This window comes from Apis laboriosa, unplaced genomic scaffold, assembly GCF_014066325.1.
Source record: "Apis laboriosa isolate Shangri-la unplaced genomic scaffold, ASM1406632v1 scaffold26_cov146, whole genome shotgun sequence".
NCBI lineage: Eukaryota > Metazoa > Arthropoda > Insecta > Hymenoptera > Apidae > Apis > Apis laboriosa.
The window spans coordinates 3,135,551-3,152,519 of NW_025222592.1; the positions used below are offsets into that span (position 1 = coordinate 3,135,551).

A 16,969-nucleotide genomic window follows, 5' to 3' on the forward strand; every position below is an offset into this window, starting at 1 on the left:
AACGAGATCGCTTTCTCACTTTTTCAACGTTTCTTTTCTTAGTCAACCACCCACGGTGACGCACGGGACATGGGTGAAACAAGAAGAAAAGCCACGCCAGCGGCGGATTTATGCGTTTTCAAAGAAAAGTGAAAGGAGATACGAGGTATGTGGCCGTCCACATGTCGAGGACCCCTGTCGTCGCTAATTTCGGCAATTAACTAAACGTCTGTCCACCTCGAACTTCCTGCCCGTTTAATTGTTATTAATTATACGATCCTTTCGACGTGAGAAATTTTGGAAGAAACGTAGGAGTGAAAAAATATTTTTTCGAAAATGATTATTAGACTGTGTATATTTATGCACATTAAAATATTCATAGAATAACTGTATTATTGTTGAATATGATTTTTTTTTTTTGCTAGAAGAACAAAAAAAAAGAAAGAAATAACTTAAAATCTTTGATTTTTCAATAAAAAATATTGACAACTATAAAAATAAAACTGAATGAATTCTTGAATAAGATGTTCAAATTTTAGACACAAAGAAGAATTTCTCTTTCCATTGGACGTCATCTAATCAATTTTCATAATTACAAACTTTGTTTATTCGGAAAATATTTTTTTACAATTTTTTTTTTATTTCCTTCGCATTATTATACCATATCACATACATTACACATACATTATCACATACATTATTATTATCATATTTTTAAATAATTTTAAATAGCATAATAAATAAAGTATATAATTTAAGTAGTTAAGTTTAAATTTAACAACAACTCGAATGAATCAATCTACTGTACGTATAATAATAAATACAAATAAAAGCGAATTCGTTATTTTGAATAATAATTGGCAAATAAATTTTTCATCCTTCTCTTTCTTTCTTCCTCTTCGCCATTAGGATTAACCGAGTAATATGAAAAATATGTTTCTTACAATGTTAAAACTAAACTTCTTTATCGTTTTCACTGATTTTGCCGAGCGACTCTCATTTCGCCCACTTTCTCTAGTATTTTAGTGTGTCGTCTCTCCATGCCCCTGAAACCGGAAACCATACTGCTTCGCAGCAGATCTGGTCGTCTGGTTGGACGTTTCGCGTGCATATGGAGTCCTATCGGCTCCAAAGGTTTCTTCCTCGTCAATGGTGTCTCCCAAAAAACTTGATCGATCCCGAACAACTCTCCATCCTTAAGCAAACCAATATATATAATTAATTATTCACGAGGAAAATAATCATTCGAATCAACAATGTAAACTTCCATAAGAGGAAATTTTAGGTTAGGTTCGAAAATTTTAGAAATCAAATTTCTAAGATACATTTATCGAATGATCACAATATCTATATATATATAATCAAATTTAGATTATCGTAGTTCGTTATATTATATCTTTACCACCGAGGAAATTTTAGGTTAGGTTCGAAAATTTTAGAAATCAAATTTCTAAGATATATTTATCGAATGAGTATCACAATATCTATATATATATAATCAAATTTAGATTATCGTAGCTCGTTATATTATATCTTTACCACCAACGAGGAAATTTTAGGTTAGGTTCAAAAATTTTAGAAATTTCTAAGATATATTTATCGAATGAGTATCACAATATCTATATATATATATAATCGAATTTAGATTATCGTAGCTCGTTGTATTATATCTTTACCACCAACGATTGGGGCAATTGTTCCATCAAGGTTTCCGGTAGGAACAGGCACATCGCCCCGCCGAAGTAGCACGATATGGCGAGTATGATCATGGGCATGTTGTACGTTATCCTGGCGGAGAAGGCGATGTAGGGGCTGAATATCGAGGTGACGTATCCCATCACGTGTATAAACGCCACACCCTCGCCCCGGACAACGGTTGGCAGGAGTTCGGCCGCGTATTGAAGCGCGATGTTGGACGCAACGTTGATGAACAGGCGGCTGCAGATGGCGAACGAGGCGAAAGCTAGGCCAACCGTGGGCACAAGGGCGGCGAACGTGCTGAACACGGCAGAGACGGTGACGGCCGTGAACAACGTCCATCTTCGGCCGAACGTGTCCAGGGTGAAAACGACCAACATCTCAGCCGGGAATTCGGTGATGGAGGCGATCGTGAACGTGCTGAACACGTCCAAACCGAGGGCGTCCAGGCACCTTATATGCCCGTCGTAGCACATCTGGATTATGCCCCACACTGTTGTCAGCAGGATGGTGGTTCTTCTAATGAAACGAAGAAGGAAATAGAAATAGTTTTTCATTCGTAGTTATATATTTATTTATGCACGTTACCTCAAACGCCTCGTCTTAAATAGATCGATCAACGTGTACATCTCGTCCTCGGCCAAGATGATTACAGCTTTCTCGCACTCCTCCTTGAATTCCTCGAACACGCTTTCGGGTATCTTGTTTCGATTTATTTTCTCGATCAACGAAATAATTTTCAACGCCCTTCGCATTTTCTTCATTCCGATCAACCACCTGCAAAAGAAATTTTTTCAAAATTTTAAATTCGGTTACAAACACTCGTTCACTCGTCTGGACGATTATATATATATATATATATTACCTGACGCTCTCAGGAATGAATAATGGGGCTATCAGGACGAAGACGAGGGGTATGGTCGTCGCTAGAGCGAACGTTCTCCAATTAGCTATGAAATAGGCCATCCACGGCATGCATATCGCGCCGAACGTGTAAAACAGGCCGAACGAGACGTGGGCGACGAACGTGCGCCAACCAGGGCCCACGTATTCCAGGACTAATATGTAAGCGAACACGAAGGTGCTGTCGAAGGACACGCCGACGATGAACCTGCACACGCAGAATTGCCAGTACGTGTGGATGTATATGGTGGCGAGGCCGCCGATGAATCCCAACAGATTGGACACAACAACGGCGGGAATCCTTCCGTATTTGTCGCCAAGCCAGCCGAATATCAAACCTCCAAGGATGGAACCGGCGAAAAATATACTCTGCGCAAGCGTCACTTTGTACGCGTCGTCGCAAACCTTGAAAAATTGAAGTTTACATGGGATGTATTCACGTTATTGTTATTACTTGAGGGAAATTTATTAACAGAGAGAGAGAGTTACCCATCCAAATTCGGCGGCGACAGAAATGTAAGGCACGTCGAATGGGCTCGTTTTGAAGTGCCATTCGTGGCATTTCTTCATCGGCCATTTTGGATCGGGCTCTTTTGCCTCCATCGCTGTTTTCACGGGTATATCGTATATCCAGCATCGAGAATAAGGTAAATCGTGTCCCTCGTAAGGTACCAAATTCGAGGTTGGTATCATATAGTCCCTTAATTCCTCGGAGGTGAAGCCCTCAACTGTTGGCATCTCGCACCAAAACTCTTCCGGAACGACGATGAGGAACAATTGTGTGAAATAGACGAAGGTGAGGAAGAAGCAGAACACCATGAGCATGACGAAAAGGAATCTTTGGTACAAGCCGAATTCGCCTAGTTTAAATATATTTAATATATTTTAAAGTCAACATCAAGAGTATTGAAAGTAAAGAAAATGACAGAGAAGATTAACCACAGACACTAGCGCCACCCAATATATATATATAATTGTGAAACTAATCATCATATTATACAATAATTCTTTTCTTTATTATTAACAATTAAAAATTGGTTAATATTATCTTATGATATTACTATTTTCTTTATTTTAATCCATTTACAATTCCGAATTTTAATGCACGAGATTATATTAATTATTTACAAAAATTAAAATTTCGAAAGGAAATATCCGATTCTAATTTTTTTCAACAAATTTCTCGATTCTCCTTAAAATTGGTAAAAACATGTAAGAAAATTAAATGCAAGATGAGGTCGAATTATTTTCTTATACTTGCCCAGATACATTAATATGTCGTCAAAGGTTACGGGTTCCTTTTCAGGTTCATAGAACCATTGCTGCAACACTGATTTACGTGGCACTGCAAAAGACATCTTTTCTTTACGATTAAATTCAATCAGCTAACCTATTGATATCTGCGATTTAGACGCGTGAGAACGATCGATGCATCTTTAATCGATCTTGGTAAAGGTTTAAAATGGACAATCTTCGCGTTGTTCATCTGATTCGAATTGAATTGGAGCGAATAAAGGAATAAAGATCCTTATATATTGATATTTTAACGCTTATTTTGGAATTTTTTTTTTAATTTGAAATTCAATTTGTGGAAAAATACGTGAAAATACAATACATGTGCACGAAGATATTCTATCTTTTGAAGTACTTTACAACCTTAAAATTTTCTTCTCAAATTTTTTAAAAAATAAAAAGAAATATACAACTTAAAAAAAAATTTATCTTCGTTCTCCAATTTTCCTCGATTAATTTTCTTTTTCTGTAAATGCATAAATTAATTAGAAATATTTCGTCCATTAAATGAGACGCATCTAACTCAGTGAAAACTCATCCTCTTCCATCCACTTTGGAGATAAGATTTTCCAGCCCAACAGTTTGACCTCTGAGGGGGTTGATGTTCGTAGAAAGGAGCCAATCAGAGCTGCCGTTTAGTTAATGCGTGTAACACGGCCCGTGGGACGATTCTGCGCCTGTTTCACGATCCTCGTAACGGCAACAGGGATGATAGCCACTTTACACCAACGTCTGATCCATCCTTCTCAATGATAGATGTTGAGCAGTCGTTTCTGAACACGATTATTTCCGAATTTTATTTATCTCAGAAACCTTTTTTACTGTACTTGCATTTTGCAAAAATTAACACTTTCTAAAATTTTTCAACAATAGCGAAGAGTTAATTTTCTCTTAATTTAATAATTTAATTTATTTCCATTTTTACATGCTCATTACTCGATTAAAGTTTCGTCGAGATAAATTTCCAATTTCACGTACGATAATGCAATATTTTCTAAAAATTTTTTTAGAAATATCATAAAGAAGAACGTACGTTTTTCATTTTTCAAATTATAAACATACAAATTTGTTTATCACATTCAATGAAATTCGGCAAGAATTTCTCTTTGCTGGAAGAGACTGTGTCGAGACCACCCCTTTCCAACCCCTATTTCCAATTTGCAGGGACGAGTAATCCGACGATTTACATAACTCCATGGTAACGGTATCACGATCCCTCTCGAGGAATCGAGACTCCGCCTTTCCTGCGGGGGTGGATTCCTCCGGAGAATACAAATAGTAGTAATTTAAGGCTCTCCTCGCCCCGAGAACTGCTCTTTTCTCCGCGAAATTGGCGAAACGTAATTTGCGACTAATTCCTTGATAATTTGCTCGTGACTCAGAAGGGGAGGGGGTTGATGAGGGTGATTTAAAGTTAATTCTATGCATGATGGTGGATGGTGATTTGATAAAATAGCTTGATTAAGGGGATGGATGGTAAAATCGGTCTCTGAGGGAAATTTTTGTCAAGGAAATTTTATCGATAATTGTGGGAAGGGGATAATTATGGAAAGAAGATAAGATAAATTTCTTCGAACCTTCTTGTTTAACGTTAATAGGGGTGATTTCGTTAATGGTAGACGGTAATTTAATGTTGCTCGTTCGAGGGTTGAAAATAAGTAAGTCTTTCTGCATTGTTTTGCTTTTAAATTTAAACGAAGATTGGGGTGATTTTCTTGATTCTATATATGTAGATAGTAATTTGATATAGTTAACTATTTCTCATTTTTCTTTCTCCTTTTCACTCGTGTTAATGACGAGTTCACACGTAAACTTTTTTTTTTTTTTTTTGCATAATTGATACTAAATTTTCCTCTCTCTTTTTTCTTTTTTTCTTATAAAATATAATATACAAAACGTTCCATTAGAATTTCAAATTACCAAGAAACGAATAGAAACGAATTTTCATACATTTTAATAAATAATTATTTCGATAATTTTTCTCATAATTTTAATTATTATAATTAATTTATAATTAATTATTTTCTGGGTTGAAAATAAAAATAAATTTTCGAGGATAACGCCTCTTTCGACGTTCGTTTTTCTTCGATCGTTAACTCAACACATCTCTGATCTCTCTCGTCGTAAAATCGACACCGTTTTAACCAGAATTAAGTGTCCTCCCGGTGACGTAATTCGAGTTAAGTTTCCTCGTTTTTGGGATCGATCCGACGACGAATCAGGGCGCAGTTAGCTAATGCGGTCTTGTGTTGGCACAGCCCCCGAGGGGGTGGCTCGCGTAGCCAAGGAGCTGAAACGCGATCCTGGATCAGATTTTCTCTTCTTTTTTTAAGAAAATTTCACCCTCGTTGATTTTTTTATAAACAACTTTGCTTCGTATCTCTCTCCTTTATCCATCTGAATTTTTTATTTCCTCATCATAAGCCGATATAAATACAATCGTGAGGTTGAGATCCATATTAAACAAGTATGAAATATTGGAGGAAGAGAGAAAAAAAGTTTGTCTTAAGTTGGTCGCGTATATTTATATATATATTAATAATTTTATAATATCGTTACTAGAAAAATTGTAATCAATTAAATAACATAAATTTACAATCCATAAAAAAGAATTAATTCCAAAGCGTTTCTCGAGAATTGATTTAATCACTTGAAAATAAATTTTCATACACGAGAATTGAAAGATAGGAAAAAATTATCGTCTTCAACCCCCTCCCCTTCCCCCAATCACACCCCCACAATCCACTAGAATAGCCAAGAATTTTTTCTCCAACAACGATGCGCGATCCTCTTCCAGGCTCGAAAATTCCACATTCTCTCTAATTTCCAGCCGGGGGTGGCTTTTGCCGCAATTAATTTCCCGGGAATCCAATTAATTCCTCGCCTCAGGCCAATGAACTAACGTTGTTTGCCGAAGAAAACGTTGTCTCGTTGGAACCGCCGAGGCAAAAAGGGGGAGGGGGGAAAGGGGGGAGGGAGAGAATAGAGTGTCGCCTCTGGAAGATCGTCGAGTAGAGGGAGGGGGAGGGGGAGGAGGAGAGGGGGGAGGGGGGAGGGTGGAAGAGGGCGCAGATAAAATTACATTATCGCCTAAAGCGTCCTCGACGAAGGAGAAAGGGAGAAAGAGGGTGGAGAAAACCGGGGTGAAAATCACGTCCCGTAATTCCCGGGCATTAAGGTAAACGTTCAAGTCGCAGGGCGCAGGTTCGGTCGCCATGGCGACTGAAACCCTCTTCCTACCCACCCTGGCTCCCTTTCAATCGATAACTTATGAAACCAGCATCCTCCGCACCCTCCGCATCTGCTCCGTCCTCCGGATGCTGCGACTCCGTTTCCAGCGATGGCGACGATTTTTTCCGCTTTCTTTTTCTTTTTCTTTTTTCTTTTTCTTTTTTTTTTTTCTGAAGCGAAAGACGAAGAAGGCAAACTTGGCAAATAAATTTTTTTTCTTGCAGATTTTCTTTTCAAAAGCTTTTTTGGATTTTTAGAAAACGATGAAACGTAGCGAAAGAACGTTTTAGTTGCTTAACGTTCGTCTTTGGGATTTTTGAGTTTAAGAAAGATTAAGTAAATACTCGATTTCTTGTTGATAATTTTGATTATATTTACTTATATTTATTTATATTTTAATTTTTATTATATTAATTTTTAATATTTTTAATAAGAAACAGTTTATTCTTTTCGAAAACGATCAAATATACTTTAATCGTTAAATTTTTGACAATTCACGTTCGATAAAAGAAACATCGATTCAACTTCAATATCCAGATTCATTCACTTTTCCAAAATTTTTCATCCACCATGAAATTTACAAGATTTACAATTTTTCTTAAAAAAAAAAAAAAAAAAAAATAAAAGAAGAAACACATCTTCCGATCCAATCCAATCCATTTGGAGTAATCGAATAATAGAAGCGAATAATTCTTGAAACTTGTTTATTCTTCGTGACGGATGATCGGCGACATTAACCGGGAACGATCTAACCGCCTGCCCACCATTTGTCGGCCGGATAATGCGTGCGATCGATTAATTAAATCCGGCCAACCGGCGACCGTATCGCGCCTCGAATCATCCCCTAAACGCAGGGCCAATCAGAGCGAGGGCTCGCCAGGGGTTTAGGCTTCACCCTCGCCCCCCGAGAAAAACCAGAGACCATTAACGCCCGACCAGACGATCGTCTTTAAATCGCCCGATATCCCCTCCCCCTCGTTCGACACGTGTTCCAGTAATCGTTCTACATCGGAAATCGGTATGATGGACTCCTTCCCTCTCTCGATCTTTATGGGGGAAAATGATAAAATCTTTGAACGGTTCAAGGTTCACCGAAGATATATTTTATATCGTTCATCTTATCTTTTTCATTATTCCTAATGCTTTAATCTTTTAATTTGTTAATATTATATTATTGTTAACATTTGATGTTAAGCATAAAATTTGAAGAATACGAATACTTTTTTTAAATATTTTGATGAACAATTTATGATATTATATTGGAAATCTGTATATGATATATTTTGAATACTGTGGCGATGAACAGCCATAAGAGTAAAATATTTTTTTAACTGTGGCCGCAAAGGGTTAAAGGGTCGAAAATTTCGACAAAATCTCCCCACCACGGTCTGCGTCTGGCGCAATTATGCGTCACGATTCGCGAGATTGAGGCGTCAGTTTAATAGCGTGGAAGTGGTCTCGCGAAATAAGACGCGAGGGGGAGGAGGGGTGGAAGGGGTTATGTGGAGTTCGGGGAATTTTAACAAGACGTCGCCCTGGGCGAGGAATACCCTAACGAGAAAGGGCGCTTCTCTCCCTCGAAAATAATGAAGTCTTCAAGCCGCGTTCCCACCAAGCCTCCCCCAGCGACGTTGCAACTCTTATGCAACGCAGAGGTCGAATCGGCAGATGAATATTCCTCCAAGGATTGCCCTTTCGAAGATGTTGCTCGAATTTTTAGAAGAATCATGGGATATTCTTTGCCTCGAGTTTAATTCCAATTCCCAATCTCATCCAATTTCAAATCAATTTGGAATAAAATATTAAACGTTAACAATAATTCTCACAGAAGAAGAAACATTTTCAATCTCTAATCTTGATTGTTCCAAGTTTCCAATTAAAAATAAATAAATAAATAAATAAATAAAGTTTAACGAGGAATCGATCAAGATTAAAAAAACTTAATCAACCATTTATCTTATTATTACACCAGCTCGAAACCTAACCTCGAAATGACACGTTAAACGAAAAACTTCGAGCAACTAATCGAATAAAACGAAATCATAATAAAAGAGAGAAATAAGAGAGGATAGAGGGACTTTAATTCGACTTAATACCGGGTTAATCCGGTTGACCTTTCGGCGAACGAGTCGTGATTTAAGGCGACGATTGGCGTCGGCTAATTGGCGGCCTTGTCTCCCACACTGTGAAACACTGATAAATACACCCGTAATTCCCATCGAGAAGAATGGTTACGAGCCGCGGTACAAGGTGAAAGGAACCGGTGTGGCGGGACGAAGAAAGACGAAAAAAGGGGCAAGGCCGGGCAAAAAGGCCCGTTTTCATTAAGCTCGTCTAAACAGCCATCAATTTCGGCCCGATGAGACACGTGTATCCTATTCGACACGCATTTTCGCGCCATTTGTATGGATATTTGCCTGAAAGAGCCTAATTAAATCAGCCGAGAATTCCTGGTATTTATTAGGATTTCATGTAAATCAGCTCAGAGAGCTAGCTGTGCTCTCCTCATTCGAAAACGATGACCGACACGTGACTCTTTTTTTTTTTTTTTTTTTACGAAGAAATAAGGAAGAAAAAAGATTCTTGAAGAGTTTCTGGGAAGTTAATTGATTTGTTGAGTTCTTTTGTCATTTTTTTTTTTTTTTTTTTTAAGGTTAGGTAATTTTCGTGATGGAAGAGGACGATGGAGATGTTTTAAAATTTTTGAATTTTAAATCGATATTATTTGCAACATTCTGTTTCGAATATTTTATTCCAACGATATCAGTTACAGAGCTATTTTACATATTTTTTTTTCCACTTTACGAGATATCGTGAAACGTATTGGTTACGAATCGCAATCCAATATATTACACAACTACATTATTGAATTTTAAATCAAGATATAAAAGAGAATGATCTAAAAAACGTTATAAATATCCTCGAATTTTTATTTCAAACACTTGATCTCTTCTCACTTCGCGATACTCGTTACATCAACTTTTAAGAAAAGCGAATTACCAACAATAAATAATTTTCCAAACAAAGAGAAAAAATACAATGACAACTTGCACCCCATTGCATTCAAAATTAAAAAAAAAGTAAAAAATTTGACAATGAACAATCTCCCAAAGCTCGGCAATTTAAACGGCAAAAAAAAAAAAAAGAAAAAAAATCATTCGATCGATACATTTCCCTCGTTACGAATAAAAAATTAAACGAGCAAAAAAAAAAAAAAAAATACAATGATAATAATAATAAAAAAGAACGATTCGTTCGAAATCGTTCGACCAATTTATCACCTACACATACGCACACACATGCATATTCGTATCTTTTATTTTTTTTTATTATTATTATTTTTTTTTTTTTTCATCCATTCGGTGTACCGAGACGAGTTGAAAAACGAGGCAGCGAAAATGGAAAAACGACAAAAATGTGACACGGTCGATGGAGCGGGCTAGATGGAAGGGGAGAGAGGGGAGAGAGAGGGTTGGCAAAACGTCGAGCCGTCGTCGTAGAATGAATTTTAATTCGGCACGCGCGAAATAACAAACAAGAGAGAAAGAGAGAGAGAGAGAGAGAGAGAGAGAGAGAGAGAGAGAGAGAGAAAGGGTGGAAGGCTGTGGCCCTGTCGAAACTTAAACCAAACAGGCCCGATTGGAAACACGATCGAATCGATTTCCTGGGGAACGAGATCGAAATCGTCGGCTCGATTTCCGCCCCGATTCGATCATTATAACCTGGACCCCGGCTTATTTTTCCTTTCCGTTCCAACGGAATTTTTTTCGGCCCAGCTTTGTTTTTAATCCCTCCTGTCCCGCTCTCTCTTTGCTCGAGAATCGAACTCGATTGGATTTTTTTCTTTTTTTTTTTTGGAGGACGGGGGGAGGTAGAGGGGGGAGGGGGTGGCTGGCTCCCGGAGGAGGAGGCGGGAGGGCACGATTGTTTGCACGATCGATTCGGTTCAGGATGATTGGTAAGTTAATTAAGAAACGTTAGAGAAAGGATGCTGAAATTCCCCCTCCCTCCTTTTCCATCCTGCGCCATATTTTTTTTATTCCCTCGAACTCGTCGTCGATCAAATTTTAGACTTTTAGAAACGGCACGTTGAAAGAAAACTTCGAACTCCCTTTTGAAAACGCCTTTACAAATTTTTCCCTTCCACCCTCCCCTCAAATCGAACAACAAATAATCACCGAGCCTAGCCAAAAAACACGATCCACGATCCACGATCCGATATATAACTGTAATTACTCCCAGAGACGATCTCGTGGATCTCGAATCTCGAAAGAAAGGGGGAGGGTTGGCACGAGAGAGAGATTCGACGGGGGCCAGAAAGCTCGGAGGCAACGGAGAGGAGAGGAGAGGAGAGGAGAGGAGAGGAGAGGAAGGGAGCGCGATGGCAAACATTATAATAAATCAGCGGCGGTCTGACGTGAATGTAAAATTGCCGGAACCGATCTGGTCGTGTATAACACGGCGGGGGGAAGGAGGGTGGACGGAGGGGGGAGGAGACACGTAGGAAGGGCTGTAAACTGGAATGGCGGGGAGGGGGTGCGCGGCTGAAAGCGAGATGGCCCATTGTGAGAGTTATTTGTCATGCTGCCTACGAATCTATGGGGTTCGATATATACGCACGGATATATCCCCGCGGCCTCGTTCCTATTGGCCGATTATCGATGGTTATAGCCCTGCTATAGCTAAGCGCCATATGTAAAGGAATACATGACCGAGGGAGGGGGAGAATCTTTCTGTTCATCCCCTTCGAATCCCCTTTCCTCCTGTTCGAAGATTCGTAACGTTGCAAGCATACGTTCGACCGCGTTTCCATTGGAGGGAAGACGCTACTGCTGCTGCTGCTACCTGTCGACTACCCATGCTACTATATATTTTCCTCTCGCTTCTTCCTCGAACGGTGAGGGGAGAATCAGAAGGGGTGGAAGTCGTTTGAACGGGGGATAGAGATGATTTTCTTTTTTTTTTCTTTGGAGGGGAGGGGGAGGAGGAAGGGGAGAGCGTTGAAAGGTTTGATGGATCATGGGATGATGATGAGATGATGAGATGGATCTGGGTTGAGATTTGGGAAAGATGGAAACGAGAATTATTGTTAGTTTTTAATTCAAACAAAATGTCAACAATATTTTTTTCGGTCTTTGTCTCGGAAGTATCTGAGAAAAATTTTAAAACTCGCTCAAAACACTTCATTCTTTTTTTTTTTTTTTTTTTTTCAAATTTTTAGTAAACTGTTATATACTGTAAAATAATACTTCTAGTAATTTTCAATAATCCCTTTAAAAGTTATTGAACAGTTTTTCTTAATTAAACAAATATTTTTTGAAAAATTTGACGATAAAATTTTTAGCTAGAGAATTTCTAGTAACTTACATTTTTTAGCAAAACGTTGCGGAAATATGTATTCGAATAAGAATAAAAAGGAATTTTTATTTCGAACCAAACAATTTTGTTGAAACAAAGGGAAGGGTTGAAATGTTCTTCTCGCGGAAGAATAGCATAGGGGATCCCATTTTCCGGGCCTCGATTCCGCCATAAAGATTTTTATCCAACCACTGGAAAATGGGATTGTTGTCTGTAAATCGAAGAATTGTCCCACGGCGCCTCCGCCATTTCCAAGGTCAAACGAGCGCAGCCTCTCCTTTTACAGCCACGAGCCGCCGGTTATTTAATTAGTATCGTCGCAAAGAAATAAAGTGGAATTTGTCCCTCGAATTTATTCTTCCAGGTTTTTATTTTACTGGAAATCCATTTAAAATTTTTTCCAAGTTTCTCGATCGACGAAACATGAAAATTATAATCGGAACTTTTACCATAAAATAGAGAAGTGACTTGGATTGGGCTTGTGCAATGATTTTTAAGGTTATGAAAAAAATCAATTATTGCTATTTCATCCGTTGTTCATATAGGATTAACAATTATGAGAATAATAACTTTTTTAAAATTAAAGTTGTAAAGAATGTTATTTAATAATAATTTCTCATCGATCGTAATTTTAAACCTTCGGTTTCATTATTGCGATTTACGTTATGTTCATCAAACATATAGAATCATCAGTTTCTTTAAATTTATAAAGAGAAATTTTATATTGATAATTGGTTTGATTATCTTGATACAACCATATATAATAATTGTTTGAATTTAAAATTAAAAAAATCGAGTTTGTTCGTAAAATTGATAAAAATTGAGTAAAAAGAGTTTATTTTTCGTTTTTTATTTTCAACAAACGCAACAACTTCGAGGAATCACTTAAAACAATGGTTCCTGAAAAAGCTTTGATCAATAATTACTTAACATTTATTTTAATTAATCCCAACAACGAAATCATACCTGGTTTACTAATTTTTCAATTTCTCTTACGAATATCACGAAAAGCGAAAGCTTAAAAAAACTTTAAACAAAGAAAGGGCCAGCAATCGTAAGTCCGTGGAAATTGAATTTTTTCGTGGGGAGGGGGAGCAAGCACGAAAGAGAAAAACAACGAGACAGAGAGAGAGAGAAAAAAATCCCATTTCCCGGATTCTCGATTCGCCATAAAGATTTTTACAACGCGGCCGAAAGGAAAATAGAATCTCTGGACGGTCTCGTGGTCCTCGATCCTTTCAATTCCCGCGGCGCGATCGCGGCCGAACGAAAGAAACGTGTTAGAATCGGGAAGATGTCCGCTTGGGGACACATTCAATCGTTTGGCGGGAAACGGTTTCAAGATGGCGGCAGGCAGAGGCCGCTCTAATCGACGGATCCGCGAGTGGCCGGCCGGATTTATGGATTCCTGGGGACGCGCTGCCGCGAAATTGTCTTGTTTATCGGCGTCCTACGCCCCAACCAATCGGTTGAAAATCGGTTCGAACCGATCGTCGGAGATTGACGTAAAGTCTTATTTCCGATCGTAGAGTTCGAGGGATTCGAAAGCAATGGTTGGAAGCATTTGTCGTGGGAGAAATTGTGGAAACGAAAAATTGAAGTGAGAATCGAATCATTGTTGGATTATATTTGTCCGATTTATTAAAAATGGACAACAATCTATATATCGTTCGAACGATAGAAAATTTTTTTTAAAAATATAGATTCGTTCGATCGTATCTCTTTTATCCATAGTTGTAATTCTACAATTTACAAGAAATTTAATACACGCGTGTCGCACGTTACTTCCAAGAATTTTCAGAAACAGATTAGAATTCTAATAGGATGAAAAAAATGGGAGCATAGTGAAACAGAGTCATAAATTTACATGTTAACCTCCGACGATCGTAATTTTTCGTTCCCGATCGGCAATAAATACGTTGAACCGTGCTATAAACTCCTATTTGTCAACGCGATTTTCTCGATGCACAACGGCCACAGGTTGTCACACGTAGCGCATAGTATTCAGGGTATCGTTCTCCTGCTCAGAATCTAGAACGCGTTGAGAAACTGCGATGGAGAATCGTGTCATGGTTGAAACTATCCCGTATTATTGTTCGCGTCACCGATAGGAATATCCTGCACAAATCTGCATTTTTTTCTTCTTCTTCCTTTTCTTTTTCTTTATCGTTTCGCCTCTATTGTTCCTTTGTTTACGATTATTACCACATCCCATTTTGAAATGAGATTATCAAAATGAGGCGAAACAGATTATTTTTCTTTTTTCTTCTTCTTCTTTCGAACAAAACTTGTTCTTCGATCCAAAGTATATTATAGATACGTAATATCTTTTGCACATCCCATTTTGAAATGAGATTATCAAAACTTGTTCTTCGATCCAAAATATATACATACATAATATCTTTTTTTGCACATCTAGGATATATATAAAAAAAATATCGAGTTGAAAAAAGAAGATTTTCTTATTCCTCCTTCCTTTTATCTTCCCTTACATATTTCACAAAAGAGTTAATATATACAATTATATATTCAAATAAACAACACCCCAATAATAATTATACTAATTACTCCTATATAATTTCAAAAAATCAACGTTACATAACCTCAGATAGGTAAAAGCAAGAATCCCTTGCCCCACATATAGCCACACATAACCTATAAAAGAAAATCATCGGCTCAACGAGACGACAAAATTGGCCCAACACAGTTTGGCTCGGACAAGGAAGGAGGGAGGAGCTGGGGGAGGGGATGCAAGGGGATAATGGTGCGAATTCGGCGAAGCGGACGAGGAGCGAGAGGAAGGGAGAGGGGGAAGACGAGAGAGAGAGAGAGAGAGAGAGGACGCGATCGGCGATTCAGCGTGGTTTTTTGCTCGGTCGGAGGTTCGCTGCATTATTTTATTAGAATGAATTATTCATACGCGTCACTTACACGGTATGCGTAAGTCGCGCTCCTTCATCAATTCCTCCCCCTCTCAGGGGGATCCCTGATTCGCTTTGCCTAGCCAACGGCCAACTCCCTCTTTCCAACTCATCCTTCTCTCCCCCCCGGCGGGAGAAAAGAGAGAAAAAAAAGAGAGAAAAAGAGAAAGGAACGGGAGAGACGGGAGGGAGGGAGGGAGGAGAGGAAGGGAAAGAAGAAACTAGTTCGCGATAATCCTCTCTTTTCCCATCTTGTAAATGCGCGCTGCGCAAAAAAATTCTCTCTCTGAGCCACCGTGGTGGTGGACTGGCCACCAGAATTCGATTCCCCCCCTCCCCCCTCCTCCCCCTCCTCGGTTTCTTTATGGGATTTTAAGCGACCGCGGTTTTTGCTTCTCCGTGCGGCGGGGAGATTTTTCGCGCCATTTTGATACCTGTTGATTGATTCGAGCGTTCACAGGGGGCGCTCTCTCTCTCTCTCTCGTTTCTTGCCTCGATTTTCGAAAATTGTTTTTTTTTTTTTTTTTTTTTTGAGATCGAGACTTTTGCGGAAATTTTCCTTTTTCTCTTTTACTTTACTTTCTCACGAAGAAAGAAATTGCATTTTCTTTTCTCTTTTCTGCTCGCATTAACATTAATTATCTTAAAATCTTAAAGAATCTTAAAATTGACATTTTTTTGTGCAATCTGCTTCTGTATCCCTAGAGTCGATTCTTTGGATATCTAGATTTTCCGCATCGTGTATTTCGAAAAATGAAAAGAAAAAAAAAATAAATGGAGAATGGAAGCATTCCAAGCATCGAAATCGTGGCACTCGACTCGCGTTTGTGTATCGAATTAAAAGGTTAACCTAAAACGAATTGGCCAGATCTCGAGAGAGTAATGGGAGGAGGAGAGGGGGAGGGGGAGGAGGGCTAAACGGTGGCGGCGCCTTGATATGCAAAAGACGGAATTTCCGCGGGCGTACACGGGCGTAAAGGAAACGAACATAGTCGTTGGAATGCTATGGAACGACTGTCTTGGTAATAGCCCCCTTTTACATCGCCTGCTCAACGTCCACGATTCGTACCGCATTTGTCTTCGGCCTTGTTGTTGCGCGATTCTTACCAATCCTTTGATCTTTTTCCATTCTCCTTTTTCTCTCTCTCTTTTTTTTTTTTTTTTTCCCCCATTATCGATAAATTTTTCTTGGGCTCGAGAATGGAATTAATTCGTCCGCCTTCTAATAATCGTGACGGGATAAAAATTGAGAGTTTAAAAAGATTTATATGGATATTTTTTTTTTTTTTTTTTTTCAACAGTCGCTTGTTGAATCGTCGAGTTCGAGGAGGAGAGGGATGACATTTATGGGTGGATGGATGGCCTTGGTTGGTGTAATTTTAAGTGGGTCACGTTTCGAGTAAGTAATTCAAGTAAGTATTTAAGTAATTTCAGGCGAATAAAAGATTCTTAATGATACGTATCAAGAAAGAGAAACAGGTTGGTTACGTGAACGTATACCCGGTAATTCGTTCGTTAAACGGTTGAGAAACATTATGCTGATAATTTATTATCGTAAATTTGAAAAAGAAAAAAAAAAAAAAGAA

The 16,969-nt window shown here is 38.4% G+C and overlaps 1 protein-coding gene across 1 annotated transcript; it reads right to left on the reverse strand.

Moving 5' to 3' along the window:
• Nucleotides 1–952: 952 nt before the first annotated feature.
• Nucleotides 953–3,938, reverse strand: LOC122713929 (organic cation transporter protein-like). Its single transcript, XM_043934768.1, has 6 exons — nucleotides 3,842–3,938; nucleotides 3,070–3,440; nucleotides 2,543–2,985; nucleotides 2,266–2,454; nucleotides 1,656–2,196; nucleotides 953–1,174 (listed from the first exon to the last, which is right to left on the reverse strand). Exons 1-6 carry the CDS (start codon nucleotides 3,936–3,938, stop codon nucleotides 953–955), a joined length of 1,863 nt encoding a protein of 620 aa, XP_043790703.1.
• Between the last annotated feature and the right edge of the window lie 13,031 nt (nucleotides 3,939–16,969).